The 15,993-nt window shown below is 36.8% G+C and overlaps 1 protein-coding gene across 16 annotated transcripts in view; it reads left to right on the top strand.

Moving 5' to 3' along the window:
- The window catches only part of ADD1 (adducin 1), a 150,170-nt gene that overhangs the window by 82,604 nt on the left and 51,573 nt on the right, over positions 1 to 15,993 (top strand). For all 16 annotated transcript variants that reach the window (XM_074229882.1, XM_074229880.1, XM_074229881.1 and 13 more), the window contains one exon: positions 3,502 to 3,664. In XM_074229882.1, coding sequence (XP_074085983.1) covers positions 3,502 to 3,664 — 163 coding nt within the window. The remainder of the gene's footprint in view (positions 1 to 3,501; positions 3,665 to 15,993) is intronic.

Raw genomic sequence — 15,993 nt, 5'->3', positions numbered from 1 at the left:
GATATCTTAATGTCTGATCTTGCTATCTCTTATACTTTGTTTCTTCCTTAAGGATATGATTTCTCTCTCATCACATTCAATTTGGATCAGTGGAAACAATGTAAAGACTGGCAAATTGCCTTCTGTGGGGGGTAGGGGGGAGGGAAGTAAGATTAGGGGAAAAATTGTAAAATCAAAATAAATAAAATCTTTAAAAGAAATAACAGGAAAAAAAAGAATCATAAGGTTTAGAACTATTAAGGATTAAAGAGATCATTGAGTCCAATCTCTTAATTTTACACTTGAGGAAACTGGCAGACAGAACTGAAGTATCTTGACCAGTTCATGTGGCTAAGTAGTAGCAGGCCCAGGCTTCCTAGCCAGGTTCTTGGGCTCCAAATCAAATGCTTTCCACTAAGTCATCAAAGGAAATAATATGGTATCTCTACCAAAAGGTAAACTATAAAGTTTATTATTATTTTATTATTCATAACTTTCTTGTATTGGTACTGTCACTGATAATGGTTTCTCATATTCTTTTTTGCAGTTGGATCTTATCCAACCTTGTTCTTGATTCATTCCCCTCCCCCCCTTTTTTTTTAGGTTTTTGCAAGGCAGTGGGGTTAAGTGACTTGCTCATGGTCATACAGCTAGGTAATTATTAAGTTTTTGAGGCCTAATTTGAACTCAGGTCCTCCTGACTCCAGGTCTGGTGCTCTATTCATTGTGCCACCTATCTGCCCCGATTCATTCCTTTCTATATTTGACAGTGATCTTACAGATTATTGAAAAGCAAGAGAATCACCATAAACTTTAATTGAATCTATGCAGTATATCTAACAAAAGGGAAATCTATTGATTTAAGTGCCTGATCCAGAAAAAGGCATTGCCTTCTCAGCCTCTTCAGATTCTTTGCTGTTCAGTCCTACCCATACCTTCAATACCTTTCTATGTTATTCAGTCAAATATCAGAAATATTAGATAGAGCTTTACTTGATTCACATTCTGTTTTTGGCTACAACAAAACTGATTCTGACTAGGTAAAGGCAGCAGGGTGTCAAAAAGAGTACTAGATTGGTCCCCCTCTTTTTATGCTCCATATCTGTCTCTGAATGACCATGTTGATCAAGGTCAAGTCATCTGGAGCACACTGAGCTTAAATTTCCTTATCCATAGAATTGAGGTTGTACTTATACAGAGTTGTGAAGAATGACTTGGTATATATTAAAGTACTTTATAATAAGATGTGCTACTGCTACTATTGGTATCAGTAACTGCAATATCTTGAAAAATAACAAGGTGTATGCTAAAATGTATATTGCCCATTGATTCTATGTATATTTGCAGGTTATTAAAATGGATTATTTGCTGTTTTTCAGAAATCTTATTCTTTTATTGGAAATCTAAGAGTATTGTCAATTTTACTACTTTGGTTTTACATATTAGGAAAACTGCAAATAATTTACCTAAGCGAAACATTTATAGAATCTTTAAAGTATTTCTATTATTCAGTTTCCTAAGTTTTGTCAAAATTAGATACTAAGGGTGTGAGAGCTTCCATTTCTACAAATCAGGAAAGCTGCATCATTATCTCAGAAGTCATGTGGCACATCATCTGTTCATGTTGGTTGATTCCGTTATAACTGTAGTTTTGTTTAATTTATGAGAATCTGCTTTGTATATAAAGATTGTCCAAACGAACAAACAATGCTTTAATTCCTTTTATTTAATTCACATTGACTTGTTACTCTTAGCCTTCCTTTCACTTACTGTCTACTACAGAATACAATCTATTTACTGCGATTCATTATATGAATGTTTTTGTTTAACAATACTACTATTGTCATGAATTAACCCCTGATGCATTTATTACTCTTCTATGGTTATCACACACTACAGTTTTGCCCTAGAAATTTCCTAGTGAATACCATTGCTTAGTTTAAAGCATCCTTCTGGCTCAGAAAATGAAAATGGAAATACATGAGCCTGAAACCATGTATAGTACATACCTAGCTCTGTAATACTTTTAAACAAACACTTCAGATATGATTGTTTTGGAAAGCATGACATTGTGTAGTTTTCTGGTCTTTATCTTAAGCATTAGTTATATTTTATTGGGGCTGTGACATGCCCTGCACTAGGATAACAAATTTTATCCTTATCTTCTCATCTTCAGTGATTTTTGTTTATGTCCGTCCTTCCATAAATCCTCCACAGATGTGTTCCCATAATATAGAAGCCTTTTGGATCTTTTAGTATTGCCTAAATATCGATGCAGCACTTTAACTGTCTATCCCTTCTCCCTTTCTCTTGCTACATGACTTGCTTAACTCCTTTTGCAGTCATTCTTGTTCTTGGTGAAGTGTTTACTAAAGCCACAAATGCAATCCATCCATTTTCATTTTATTTTACAGTTCTGAGCTTATATCATTGTCTAACTGCAGTATTTGTCAAAGATATGTGTATTGATGGCTAGTTCAATGGGCTGCCCATCCAATGGCATGTAATAATCCAAGGTTTGTGGTCTCTAAACATTTTCTCTTAACACACACTGAAAAGGATACATTCCCTATTATGTATATTTACTTATTTACAAAGTATAGGTTTCACTGTGCTAATAACTAGTATGTTATAAAATAGATAAAAATAGATATTTTAAAAGAATAAGATAAAGATAAAATAATATTTATCCTTGGGTCAGTAGAGAGCCACGGGAATATATTGGATAGAGAAGAGATATAATCACACTGGGTCTTTAGGACTATTGCTTTGGCAGTTCTCTGGAAAATGATTTGGAGAGAAGAGATACCAGGGGCAGGAACACTGATTAAAATATTCATATATTAGCTTTTCGAATAGTGAGAGCCTGAACTAGGAGGCAGTAACATGTTAGTAGGGAAAAGGGGATATATTAGATATTTGGAGGTTGATGGAATCAGATTTGGCAACTTACTAGATATGTTTGGGATGAGGCTAGTAAGGAGTTGGGAGATAATATTTAAATTCTGAACAACAAAGAGAAGGTCACAGTTGTAGACTATTGAGGGATTTGAGTGGGTATGACCATATTGGAGATAATCCTCACTGACAAGCCTGTATGTATCATGTTAAGGATGGGATGCAACCCCTCTCCTTACCCTTTCATTGATTGATCACATGCCCCTTATGGTTAAATAGTTTCTACTTTGAGATCACTGAACTAGGTCATATTATTCTTTTGATAGGCTAATTTAAGTAAACAGTAAGAAATTATTTCTGTATGGGGAACAAAGAAATGATTGTAATGTAATTTGAATGGATGAGGCAAAGATCTCTTTAATAATACAGATAGAGGGGCAGCTAGGTGACTTGGTAAATAGAGCAGTGGCTCTCAAGTCAGGAGGACCTGAGTTCAAATGTGACCTCAAATACTTAATAATTATCTAGCTATGTGACCACAAATGTGTATTAAGTGTCATTAAACTAAAATAATCTTTGTCTTTCAACTTTTGACTATTAAAATATTCTTTGACTTCTTTTTAGGCTTTTTGTGAAGAATTGGAATCAATGATCCAGGAACAGTTTAAGAAAGGGAAGAATCCCACAGGTCTACTGGCATTACAACAGATTGCAGATTTCATGACCACAAATGTACCTAATGTTTATCCAGCAGCCCCTCAGGGAGGAATGGCTGCCTTGAATATGAGTGAGTAGATAGCCTTTTTTTGTGTAAATTTTATAAAATGTCTTATGTGGTTTCCTAAAGCTTTCCTCTGATAGCATGCCAATTTCTTGAAAACAAGGTCTATTTCATTTTTCTTTGTATCCCCAATATACTAAATGATCCCTGACATATATAGTAGTCACTTAATATATGCTCATCAATTTATTAATTTTTCATATGAAATAAAAAGAAATATAAGTAGAACTCTCTACTCTCTTTAATAAATGAATATTTTAAGATGTCAACAGATAGCTTAGGGTCATAAAATTCGAGAACAAAACACAACTTTAAGTTCATTCATTCTAACTAATTTTATAAGTGAAGAATCAGCCCTAGAGAGATGAAGTGAATTGCCTATCACTCAACTTGAAAGAGGAATATGCTCATCTTTGAACTTTGGTTTCCTTACTTTTAAGACTAGTACTTTGTCCCATAACAAAAGTATATAAGTATTTTTTTTAGTAAAATATAGTCATGCCACATATAACATTGCCCTGTCCATCAAAATGCCAACAGTACAATCTAATTAAAATCATCTCAGTGCCATGAAATTTGGTCATAATGTTAGATTTGTCCCTTCTCATCCTAAAACCAAATTGGATTTGATTAACAATAATTCTAGCTAGCACTAAACTGAAGTGGCAATAGCTCCCATAATATTTATCTACCATCTTTGTTTTATGGAACCAATTAATTGTTAAATATGTTGAAGTAAATTTTGTGACTTTTCAATATGTTTTGAAAGATCTTTTTTTTTTTTTAATTAGGAAATTAGCATCTCTATTCTTCAAGGAGATGTTGGTTGGGTTTTTTCAATATCTAATTTGTCTCTTTTCTAAAGTATCTTTAGAATGAAAAGAAATCCAGAAGAAATTTGCTTGCCAAATTATGTATTGGGTTGATAACATGGTTTTTAGGGTGCAGCCCCAGGCAAACCACCCAGCCCCATTTGCCCTGCAACCACCCCCAAATAATAATAATAATAAATGTGCTTCAGTTTGTGTTCCAAGTGTAAAAAGTTATTAATTCTCTTTCTACCCTATGTTTTCTATAACTTAGACAAGATGGAGTAGTTCCAGAGGTGTGGGACAAAAGCTAAAAATGATGGATGGAGGTAGAAAATAAAATATTAGTTATTTGGTCATGATTGATAGGATGCTACTCATGTTCTGAAGTAGTAAAAATGGATTTCCATGTATTTTTTAGAATTAACTGATCCTTCCCATGATACAGCTTGCACTTGTCTGATCTTATGTGGCAGATTTTTTTATATTATATAAATATTTTATTTTCCTGTTTCATACAATGGTAGTTTCTACCAATATTTTTTTTTGTAAGGTTTTGAATTTCTTTCTCCCTCCCTCCCTTTCTTCCCCCCTCCCTTTCTTCCCCCCTCCCTTTCTTCCCCTATCCTCCCCCCATAGAAGGCACTCTGATGTAGTCTTAAATTTGCTTCCATGATACGCATAGATCCAAATTAAACAGATCCAAAAGAAAGAAAACATTAGAGATAGCAAAATTAGGTAATACATAAGACAACTTTTAAAATTGAAGATACTAATCTTTGGTCTTCATGAAACTCTACAGTTCCTTCTCTGGAAACAGATGGTATTCTCTTCACATATCCCCCTGAAATGGTCCCTGATTATTGCACTTATGGGGTGAGCAAATCCATCAGAGTTGATCATCACCCCATGTTGTTGTTAGTGTGTACAATGTTCTTCTGGTTCTGCTCATCCCATTTAGCATCAATTTTCAGACTTTTTTGAAATCCTGTCCCTCATGATTTCTTTTTTTTTTTTTTTATTCATTTAAGGCAGTTGGGTTTAAGTGGCTTGCCCAAGGTCACACAGCTAGGCAATTATTCAGTGTCTGAGGTCAAATTTGAATTCAGATACTCTTGACTCCAGGGCCAGTGTTCTATCTACTGAGCCACCTAACTGCCTTTACCCTCATGATTTCTTATAGAACAGTAGTGTTCCATCACATTCACATACTAAAGTTTGTTCATCCATTCCCCAATTGAGGGACAATCCCTCAATTTCCAGTTCTTTTTATGTGGCAGATTTGAATGAGTGATAGCTAGTTTTTTTTATATGTTTCATCTTTATTCCCTTACATTTTGTATTTCTTTGTTCCAGGGTCACTTTTGAAAAAATTGATATAAATTATACTATTAAGTTTACAGAGATTTTATTTTAATGTCTGGTTCAGCCCATCTTTTTGAAGCCAAATAGCATCCCATAGTTTTGTCTTTTTGGGGTTTTTTAGGTTTGGGTTTTTTTTTTGCAAGGCAAATGGGGTTAAGTGGCTTGCCCAAGGCCACACAACTAGGTATGCTAAACACCAATACCATCTAGTCACTTTTAGAAAAAAAACTTGACCATTCCTTATGAATATAAATCAATTCATAATTGCCAATACCTCCTAACTATTATATAGTACAGCATACCATACAACTACTTATGTTGTCTGATCCCTTGGGATTGTGGGTGGCCAGAGTCAGCCAACATACTTGATGATTGAGAGACTCATTTACTAGACCTGAGGGCAGAGTCCAGCCATGGTTCAAAAGTGTTTTCTGGAATCCATGTTAGTAATCTGAATTTCTTGGGAACATTAAAAGTCCAAGTGGGTATGATGAAAGTGGGAGACAGCCATCCTCACAAAAATCAGGAAGCATATTACCGTGTATGTTAGTGAAATGACTTTTTGACAGTCTTGCTCCCTGAGGGTTCACTCTTATCGAAGTGATCTTTAGACACCTTGTTCTGATGTTTCAATAACATCACCAGACCCTCTTCTTTCCCTGCCATATCAGTGATGCTATAGGAACAGGCTGTCTAAAGATTAAAACTCATTGACTACATGTGGATTGAAAATGACAAATACAGCTACAACTGAGAAAAAGTAGTCAATTAGAGACAGTAGAGGTCATGCATCTGAGATCCAGAAAAGTAGTCGATAATATTGCTTGCTATTTTTGACTAAACTGCAGACATGAACTGCATTGAAATTTTTCCCATTTATTTATTCTTATTTTGTACAAATAATGTTTTTTTATACATTACTAAAATATTTTTGATTAAGAGTAAACATAATATCCCCTCCCCCAAAAAATATAGACCCGCATGAGCAATAAAGTAAAGGGGAGAGAAAAAATAAAAATAAAAAATAATAATAATTGTAGGTATGGCCAAGTGGCGCAGTGGATGGAGCACCAGCTCTGGAGCCAGGAGCATCCAAGCCCAAATCTGGCCCCATATACCCAACAATCACCCAGCTCTGTGACCCCATGCAAGCCACCCCAACCACACTGCCCTGCAAAAACCAAAAAAACCCCAAAAGACCCAAAATAAAATGAAATAGTAATAATAGTAGGAGCACCCGAGTCCAAATCCAGCCTCAGACACCCAACAATCACCCAGCTGTGCAGCCCCAGGCAGACCACCCAGCTCCATTTGCCCTGCACCCCCCCCCAAATAATAATAATAAAAAATGTGCTTCAGTCTGTGTTCCAACACCACCAGCTCTGTTGTGGGTGGATCACATTCTTTATAAATCCATCATGAAAGTTACTTCCATATTTTTCCACCATTGCCATTGCTGATCACAACTCCCTCCATTCGTACTTCTCCACTACCATGTACTAGATTTTCTCTCTCTGTCTGCTGTAGGGTAGCTAAGTGGCACAGCAGACAGATCCCCAGCCCTGGGGCCAAGAGGCCCCAAGCCCACATACCACCCCTTAGGCCCATCTTCCACCTAGCCCTATGGTCCTAGACAGGCCATCCAATCCCAACCCCTTATAAGAAGTAAAAAAGAAAATGTGTTAAATCTGACCACTCTCCCCCCATGGTCCATCCTCTCCTCCATCATTCACATCCCCCTGGCCTTCCCCCTGTCCCCCTTCTCTCCTTCTTACTCCAGATGTCTATACCCCATTGAGTATATGTGCTGTTTACTCTCCTAGCCACCTCTGATGAAAGCAAAGATTCCCTCATTCCCCTTGCCTCTCCCCTTCCATATCATTGCAATAGCTCATTGTAATAAAGAAAAATCTTACTATATGAAATATCTTATCCTATTCCTCCTCTCCTTTTTCTTTCTCCCATTACATTTACCTTTTAGCTATTGACTCCATTTTTACACCACATTATATCTTCAAATTCAGCTTTCTCCTGTGCTTCATCTATAAAAGCTCCTTCTACCTGCTCTATTAAATGAGAAGATTCATATGAGTATTATCAGTATCATTTTTCTATAGAGGAATACATGTAGTTCATCATCATTAAGTCCCTCATATTTTCCCCTTCTCCTCCACTCTCTATGCTTCACCTGAGTCCTGTATCTGAAGATCAAACCTTCTGTTCAGCTCTGGCCATTCCAACAGGAACATTTTAAATTCCCCTGGTTCATTGAAAGTCCATCTTTTTCCCTGGAAGAGGCTGTTCATTTTTGCTGGGTAGTTGATTTTTGGTTGCATTCCAAGCTCTTTTGCCTTCTGGTATGTTATATTCCAAGCCCTACAAGCTTTTAATGTAGTTGCTGCTAAGTCCTGTGAGATCCTGACTGCAGCTCTACAATATGTGAATTGTGTCCTTCTGGCTGGTGTAATATTTTCTCTTTGACTTGGGAGTTCTGGAACTTCACTGTAATATTCCTGGGGGTTGTTATTTTTTGGGGGGGGTCTCTTTCTCGGGGAGATCGGTGGATTCTCTTAATTTTTGCCCTCTGCTTCTAGAATATCGGGGCAATTTTCCTGTAGTAATTCTTTGAAAATGATGTCAAAGCTGTTTTCCTGATCATGACTTTTAGGTATTGCAGTAATTTTTAAATTATCTTTCCTAAATCTGTTTTCTATATCAGTTGTTTTTTCAATGAATTGTTCACATTTTCTTCTAATTTTTCATTCTTTTGGTTTTGAAGCATTGTGTCCTGATTTCTCATACAATCAGCAACCTCCCTCAGTTCTGTTCTTTATCTGAAGGATTTGTTTTCCTCAGAGAACTTTCTTATCTCTTTTTCCATCTGGCCAATTCTGCTTTTTAAAGCATTCTTCTCCTCAATAACTTTTTGAACGGTTTTATCCATTTGCTCTATGCTCATTTTTAACGTTATTTTCTTCAGCTTTTTTTTTTTTTTTTGGATCTCCTTGACTAAGCTGCTGACTTCATTTTCATGTTTTTCCTGCATCTCTCTCATTTCTTTTCCCAATTTTTCTTCTACCTCCCTCACTTGATTTTCAAAGTCTTTTTTGAGCTCTGTCATAGCCAGTTTCTGCATTTCTTGGAGTCTTTAAATGCAGGAATTTGTACTTCCTCATCTTCAGATTGAGTGTTTTGATCCTTCTTGGGATCACAGACAAAGTATTTCTCAATGGTGTTCCTTTTTTTTTTTCACTGCTCAGTCATTTCCCCAGCCTGAGCCTGGTTTGGGGGTGCTTCCTGAGCATTTGAGTATTAGTAGAACACCCCCACAAGGATCCCCATGTGTGAGGCTCTGTCTTCCCTCCTGGTCTGTGAATGACCACAAGCACACACCCCCTGCCACAGGGCTGAGGTGGGGGTAGGGGGAGCTGCTGCTGTTCTATGGGGGTCCTAGACTTTGATCAGGGTCTGAATGTGGTCACAGCCCCTGAGTCCTGTTCCAGGGGCAGAGCTCTGCAGTCTCTCTTCACTCCCCTCTCTAGGTTCAATGGGCTCATGCCCTGGGGGGCTCCTGCTTACCGCCTCCACCTGCTTCTGTTTCCTGGATCTGGACTGCCTTGGCCAGGCTCACTGGCTGTGTGCCCTGAGGGCTGGGCTTCAAGTGCTCACTCTGGCTGAAGTCACAGTACTGATCACCAAAGTTATGCCCAGTGCTCCCCATGTGTAGCTCAGGAAACTCCCCCGCTGCCGTAAGCTGCAGCTCCCAGCTCCCTGGGGCTGCCTCCAGGAGGCTGAAGTTCCTTCCTTCTGGTGTGTCACCCCTCTGGAGGGCCACCCCTCCAACCACAGGAAGCAGAACCTTTCCGCTCTTTTCCAGGTTACCTTGAGTAGGAGAACTGCCTCTGGGTCTCTCTGTGGGTTCTGTCTCTCGAAAATTTAGTTAGAGCCCTTAGTTTAAGTTTTAAAAGAGAGCACCTGAGAGACCATCCTGTCTTGTCGCCATCTTCTGCACTGACATTTTTTATAGATATTAAGAGCCTATTCAGAATTATGAATCTCAACATTTCTATAAACATTCTATGAAATCATAACTTTTTTATTAAAGATTTTATTTATTTTGAGTTTTACAATTTTCCCCCCAGTCTTACTTCCTTCCCCTCAGAAAGCAATTTGTCAGTCTTTGCCTTGTTTCCATGTTGTACATTGATCCAAATTGAGTGTGGTGAGAGAGAAATCATATACTTAAAGAAGAATCATAAAGTATAAGAGATAACAAGATCAGACAATAAGATAGCAGTTTTTTTCTAAATTAAAGGTAATAGTCCTTGAACTTTGTTCAAACTCCACAGCTCTTTATCTGGATCAAGATGGTATTCTCCATTGCAGACAGCCTCAAATTGTCCCCGACTGTTGAACTGATGAAATAAGCGTGTCCCATCAAGGTTGATCATTGCCCCCATGTTGCTATTAGGGTGTACAGTGTTCTTCTGGTTCTGCTCATCTCACTCAGTATCAGTTCATGCAAATCCCTCTAAGCTTCCCTGAATTCCCTTCCCTCCTGGTTTCTAATAGAACAATAGTGTTCCATGACATACATATACCACAGTTTGCTAAGCCATTCCCCAATTGAAGAACATTTACTTGGTTTCCAATTCTTTGCCACCACAAACAGTGCTGCTATGAATATTTCTGTAGAAGTGATGTTTTTACCCTTTTCATGATCTCTTCAGGGTAGAGACCCAGTAGTGATATTGCTGGATTAAAGAGTATACACATTTTTGTAGACCTTTGGGTGTAGTTCCAAATTTCTCTCCAGAAAGGCTGGATGAGTTCACAGTTCCACCAACAATGTAATAGTGTCCCAGATTTCCCACAACCCTTCCAACAATGATGGTTATCCTTTCTGGTCATATTGGCCAGTCTGAGAGGTGTGAGGTGGTACCTCAGAGAAGCTTTAATTTGAAAATTACAACTTTTTTTTTTAATTTGTTTGTGTTTTGCAAGGCAAATGGGGTTAAGCGGCTTGCCCAAGACCACACAGCTAGGTAATTATTAAGTATCTGAGGCCGTATTTGAATTCAGGTACTCCTGATTCCAGGGCTTGTGCTCTATCCACTGCATCACCTAGCTGCCCCTGAAAATCATAACTCTTAAAAGTAATAAATAAAAAGGAGTAAATAAAAGTAAACTTGTTATGGTCATAGAAACCAAAATTAACTTGTGGTAATTTCAATATGTTGTCTGACCATTCAGAATCTGGCCACCATTTACAAAGCATTTTCCTTATTACAGCTCTGGGGCAGTTATCACCCCATAAATCTTAAAGAGGCTTAATGTTTAAGAACTATAGAGCCACAAGTGTAAGTTTTAGGATTTTGAACCCAAACCTCTTGATTCCAGATAACATCACTTTTTCTAAAATATCCCATTGTCTCAAGTTTTTGTTTTTGTTTTTTTGTAAGATGATGGGGTTAAGTGTCTTACCCACGGTCACACAGCTAGGCAATTGTTAAGTGTCTGAAGCTGGATTTGAACTCAGGTCTTCCTGACTCCAGGGCCAGTGCTCTGTCCACTGTGCCCCCTAGCTGCCCTCCATTGTTCTTAAGTTGGTCAACTTAAGAACAATGGAGGGCAGCTAGGTGGCACAGTGCAAGTCAGACAATGGACCCTTTTGCAAATGTCATTTTCCTCATATTCTTGCCTGAACTGTAGTACACAAACTGCCAGGTTTGTGTTATCAAAGGAAGTCACTGACACTGGAGAAGTCTTTGAACTAGCTTCAGGAGGCATAATGGATACTGAGTTGTCAAAACATATATCATCCACCTCCCTATCATTTCTTTGTTAGTGTATTTGTCTCCAGAAGCTCTTCTCCATCTCATAATTTTCTGTTTTTTTGTATTACAGATTTGTATATCAGAGAGTTGAACTGATAGAATCATTTGTAATATTTGTATACATGTCAACAAATATTCTGGCCACCCACCATCAAGTCTTCTATAATCTTTCACTTAAAACATAATAATAGACTCTGAGTGAGGGACTGAGCAGTTTTTCTATATAACATGAACTTTTTTTTTTGACTATACTTCTTTCTTGAACTCATATATCACTAGTTAGGGAAAATTCCCAAGATAACTAAACTCTGGTTAGATAGATTATTATTTATATTTGTGTTGCATTGCTTTAAGTTCAACAATTATTTATGGTGATGTTGACTCATTTCAGTCATGTCCAGCTCAACTCTATTTTTTTTTTTAGGTTTTTGCTAGGCAGTAGGGTTAAGTGACTTGCCCAAGGCCACACAGCTAAGTAATTATTAAGTATCTGACACCGGATTTGAACGCAGGTGCTCCTGACTCCAGGGCCGGTGCTTTATCCACTGTGCCACCTAGCCGCCCCAGCTCAACTCTTTATAATCCTGTTTGGGTTTTTGTTGGCAAAGATGTTAAGTGATTTGCCATTTCCTCCAGCTCATTCTACAGTGAGGCAGATTGGGTGAAATGACTTGTCCAGGTTCACACAACTAGTAAATGTCTAAGGTGGAATTTGAACTCAGATCCTCCTGAATCCAAAGTCAGTGTTCTAGCCACTGTGCCACCTAAGGTGATAGCATTTACTTTTTGAGCTGAGATTCAGTTTTGACTAACTTGAGAGAATGTAAAAAACTTGAATGTTTTATATATATTATAGAAAAGACAAATCTTTTGACAAATATTAATAAAATATTTAATCTTAAATTTATAAAAATAATTTTTAGTTACTATCTATTTTCTTTATTATTGGAAGTAATTTTGTATAACCACTAGTAATAAAAGTTGGTATTTTGGAAATGCAGCCACATTTTATTTTAGGGTGGAGTGCTTTAGGGAGAAGAGTTCTTTTGATTCAAGAACTGTTTTTGAAAATCTGATCCCTTTTAAGAGGTGGGATAGGGTTGAAGTTATGATTGACAAAGAGACAGCAGGAACTAGTTTTCTCTTGGGCACAATTTTAGCAGATGTGTATACTTAAGGATGGAGAGAGGACACATATGTATTTTAGGAATGTTCATCTAATGAAGAGTCACTTTTAAACAACAAATGTCCCAAAACTTAACACTAGGTTTAAGGTTGTGTGTTGCAGGAGAATATGCACTGGATCTAGAATCATATTCATTACCTGGATTCAAATATCACTTCTGCCTTTTCCTATCTTTCTCATCTTGGGCACATCACAAAATTATCCTCTTGCTCTAATCCTCAATTTCCTCATCTGAAAAATGAATCTTATATTACTTGAGCTTTGAGTTCCCTTTAATCTATTAATTCTAATTCCCTGATTCTTACATACCATTCCAAATGTGGAAAGAGGTATGTTTCCTTGCTAAGTTTGTTCTGTGCCACTGTTTTTGGGGTTTTGTTTTTTTCTTAGGATTTTGCAAGGCAAATGGGGGTCAAGTGGCTTGCCTAAAGGCCACACAGCTAGGTAATTATTAAGTGTCTGAGGCCAGATTTGAACTTGGGTACTTCTGACTCCAGGGCCAGTGGCCTGTCCATTGAACTTCTATGCCACTATTTTTAATAGGTATTATTTTGATAGTTATTTTAGTAATTTTATAGTTATTTATAGTAATTGGCAATAAAAGCAATTTCATGGGTTTTTTTCCTTTGTTTGGTTCTTTTCCCCCCCTAAAGATTAACTGTAATGAAGCAAAAATTTAATATTGATACCTTTTAGAAACTGAACTTGAATTTTGTGACTTCTTCCTATGGCCACTTAACACTCCAGTAGTGGTACTAATAAGTGGTGGAAAAAAAAGAGAGGAAAAATCACCTCTGTCCACATCCCTCTTCCTGCAGGAAAAACAATAGATCATGGAAAAAGGAAGAGATGAAGCAATAGATATTAGATTTACAAAATGAATAATTCCTACTTTGAATAATCAAATTCTAAGGACAGGACATATACTTACTTAGCAATACATTTTAAATATTACATTTTCAACTGACTCTGCCCCCCAACTGAAACCTGAGAAATGTTTGTCCCATTAAAATTTTTATCTAGAGGATGTGGGAAATCTGGGACACTAATGCATTGTTGGTGTAGTTCTGAACTAATCCAAACTTTCTGGAGAACAATTTGAAATTGTGCCCAATGAAAACCTCACTTGTACAAAAATATTCATAGCAGCACTGTTTGTGGTGGTAAAGAATTGGAAATCAAGTAAATGTCCTTCAGTTGGGGAATGGCTTAGCAAACTGTGGTATATGTATGTCATGGAACACTATTGTTCTATTAGAAACCAGGAGGGATGGGAATTCAGGGAAGCCTGGAGGGATTTGCATGAAGTGATGCTGAGTGAGATGAGCAGAACCAGAAAAACACTGTACACCCTAATAGCAACATGGGGGGTGATGCTCAACCTTGATGGACTAGCTCATTCCATCAGTGCAACAATTAGGGACAATTTGGGGCTGTCTGCAATGGAGAATACCATCTGTATCCAGAGAAACGACTGTGGAGTTTGAACAAAGACCAAGGACTGTTGCCTTAAATTTAGGGAAAAAATGCTATCTTATTGTCTGATCTTGCCATCTCTTATATTTTATGTTTCTTCCTTAAGGATATGATTTCTCTCTCATCACATTCAATTTAGATCATTGAATACAATGTAAAGACTGGTAAATTGCCTTCTGTGGGGGTTGTGGGGAGGGAAGTAAGATTGGAGGGGGAAAATTGTAAAATTCAAATAAAATCTTTAATAAAACATTAAAAAAAAAGAAAAAGAAATTGTGCCCAAAGGGCAATAAAAATGTGTATGCCCTTTGATCCATGGGTCTGTACTCAGAAGAGATCATGAAAGAAAGTGTAAAAACCCCACATGTACAAAATATTCATAGCAGCTCTGAGGGGCAAAGAATTGGAAATCGAAGGGGTGCCCATCAATTGGGGAATGGTTGAACAAATTGTGGTATATGTATGTGATGGAACACTATTTTACTTTAAGAAAACTTGGGGGTCAAAATTTCAGAAAAGCCTGAAAAGATTGGCATGAATTGATGCTGAGTGAAATGAGCAGAACCAGAATAACATTGTATATACTAACAACAACATGGGGTGATGATCAACCCTAATGGACTTGTTCATTTCAGCAGTACAATAATCTGGGACAATTTTAGGAGAATTGTGATGGAGAATACCATCTGTATTCAGAGAAGGAACTGTGGAATTTAAACAAAGACCAAAGATACTAATCTTCAATTTTTAAAAGTTGTCTTATATATTTTGTAATTTTGTTATCTCTAATGTTTCCTTTCTTCCTTTTGGAGCTGTTTCTTCTCATAACACATTCAATTTCAATCTATACTTATCATGGATGCATATGTAAAGCCTATATCATATTGCTTTCAGTTATTGGAAGGGGGGAGGGAAAGGAAGGAAGGAGAAAAATTTTAAAACTCAAAACCCTGTCAAAAAAATAGAAATTTCCATTGTATATAATTGGAAAACAAATAAAATATTTATATAATAAAAAAATTGCCTAAATACATCAAGGCTTGTTTTTATGATTTTCACCTAACATTTTTTCCTTCCCTTATTTATGTATTTTTTCCCCCAGTTACATGCAAAGATAGTTTTCAACATTCATTCTTTTGCAAACTTTTGAGTTTCACATTTTTTCTACCAGCCTTCCTTCTCTTTCCTCCTCTCCAAGGCAATGAACTGGTTGTATATGTACTGTCATGTTTAACATATTTTCATAATAGGCATCACTTTTTGTTTTGCAAATTTTTCATAGGTTTATTGTATAAAATATATTTTATATAAAATATTTGTGTATTTATCAGGCCTCTACTAGACTCTAAATTCTATAAAGTAGAAACTTCCTCTTAGCAGGTTTTTTTATGTCTTCTCCATTATCTTATATGCATTCTGAACAAATTAAGCAGTTAAAAATGTTTAAATTATTAAAAATTACTAACATATACATTAACACTTACTATGTGCTAGGTATTGTACTAAGTTGTTGTTTGATCTTCACAACAGTCTTGGGAAGTGAGTTCTATTATCTCCATTTTACAGTTGGGGAAATAGGTAAACAGAAGTTTAGTGACTTGCCCAGGATCACATAGCTTGTCAGTTTCTGAGAACTGGATTTGAACTGAAGTCTTCCCAACC

This window comes from Macrotis lagotis, chromosome 3 (assembly GCF_037893015.1).
Source record: "Macrotis lagotis isolate mMagLag1 chromosome 3, bilby.v1.9.chrom.fasta, whole genome shotgun sequence".
Taxonomy (NCBI): domain Eukaryota; kingdom Metazoa; phylum Chordata; class Mammalia; order Peramelemorphia; family Peramelidae; genus Macrotis; species Macrotis lagotis.
This window is presented reverse-complemented; position numbering and strand designations above follow the sequence as displayed.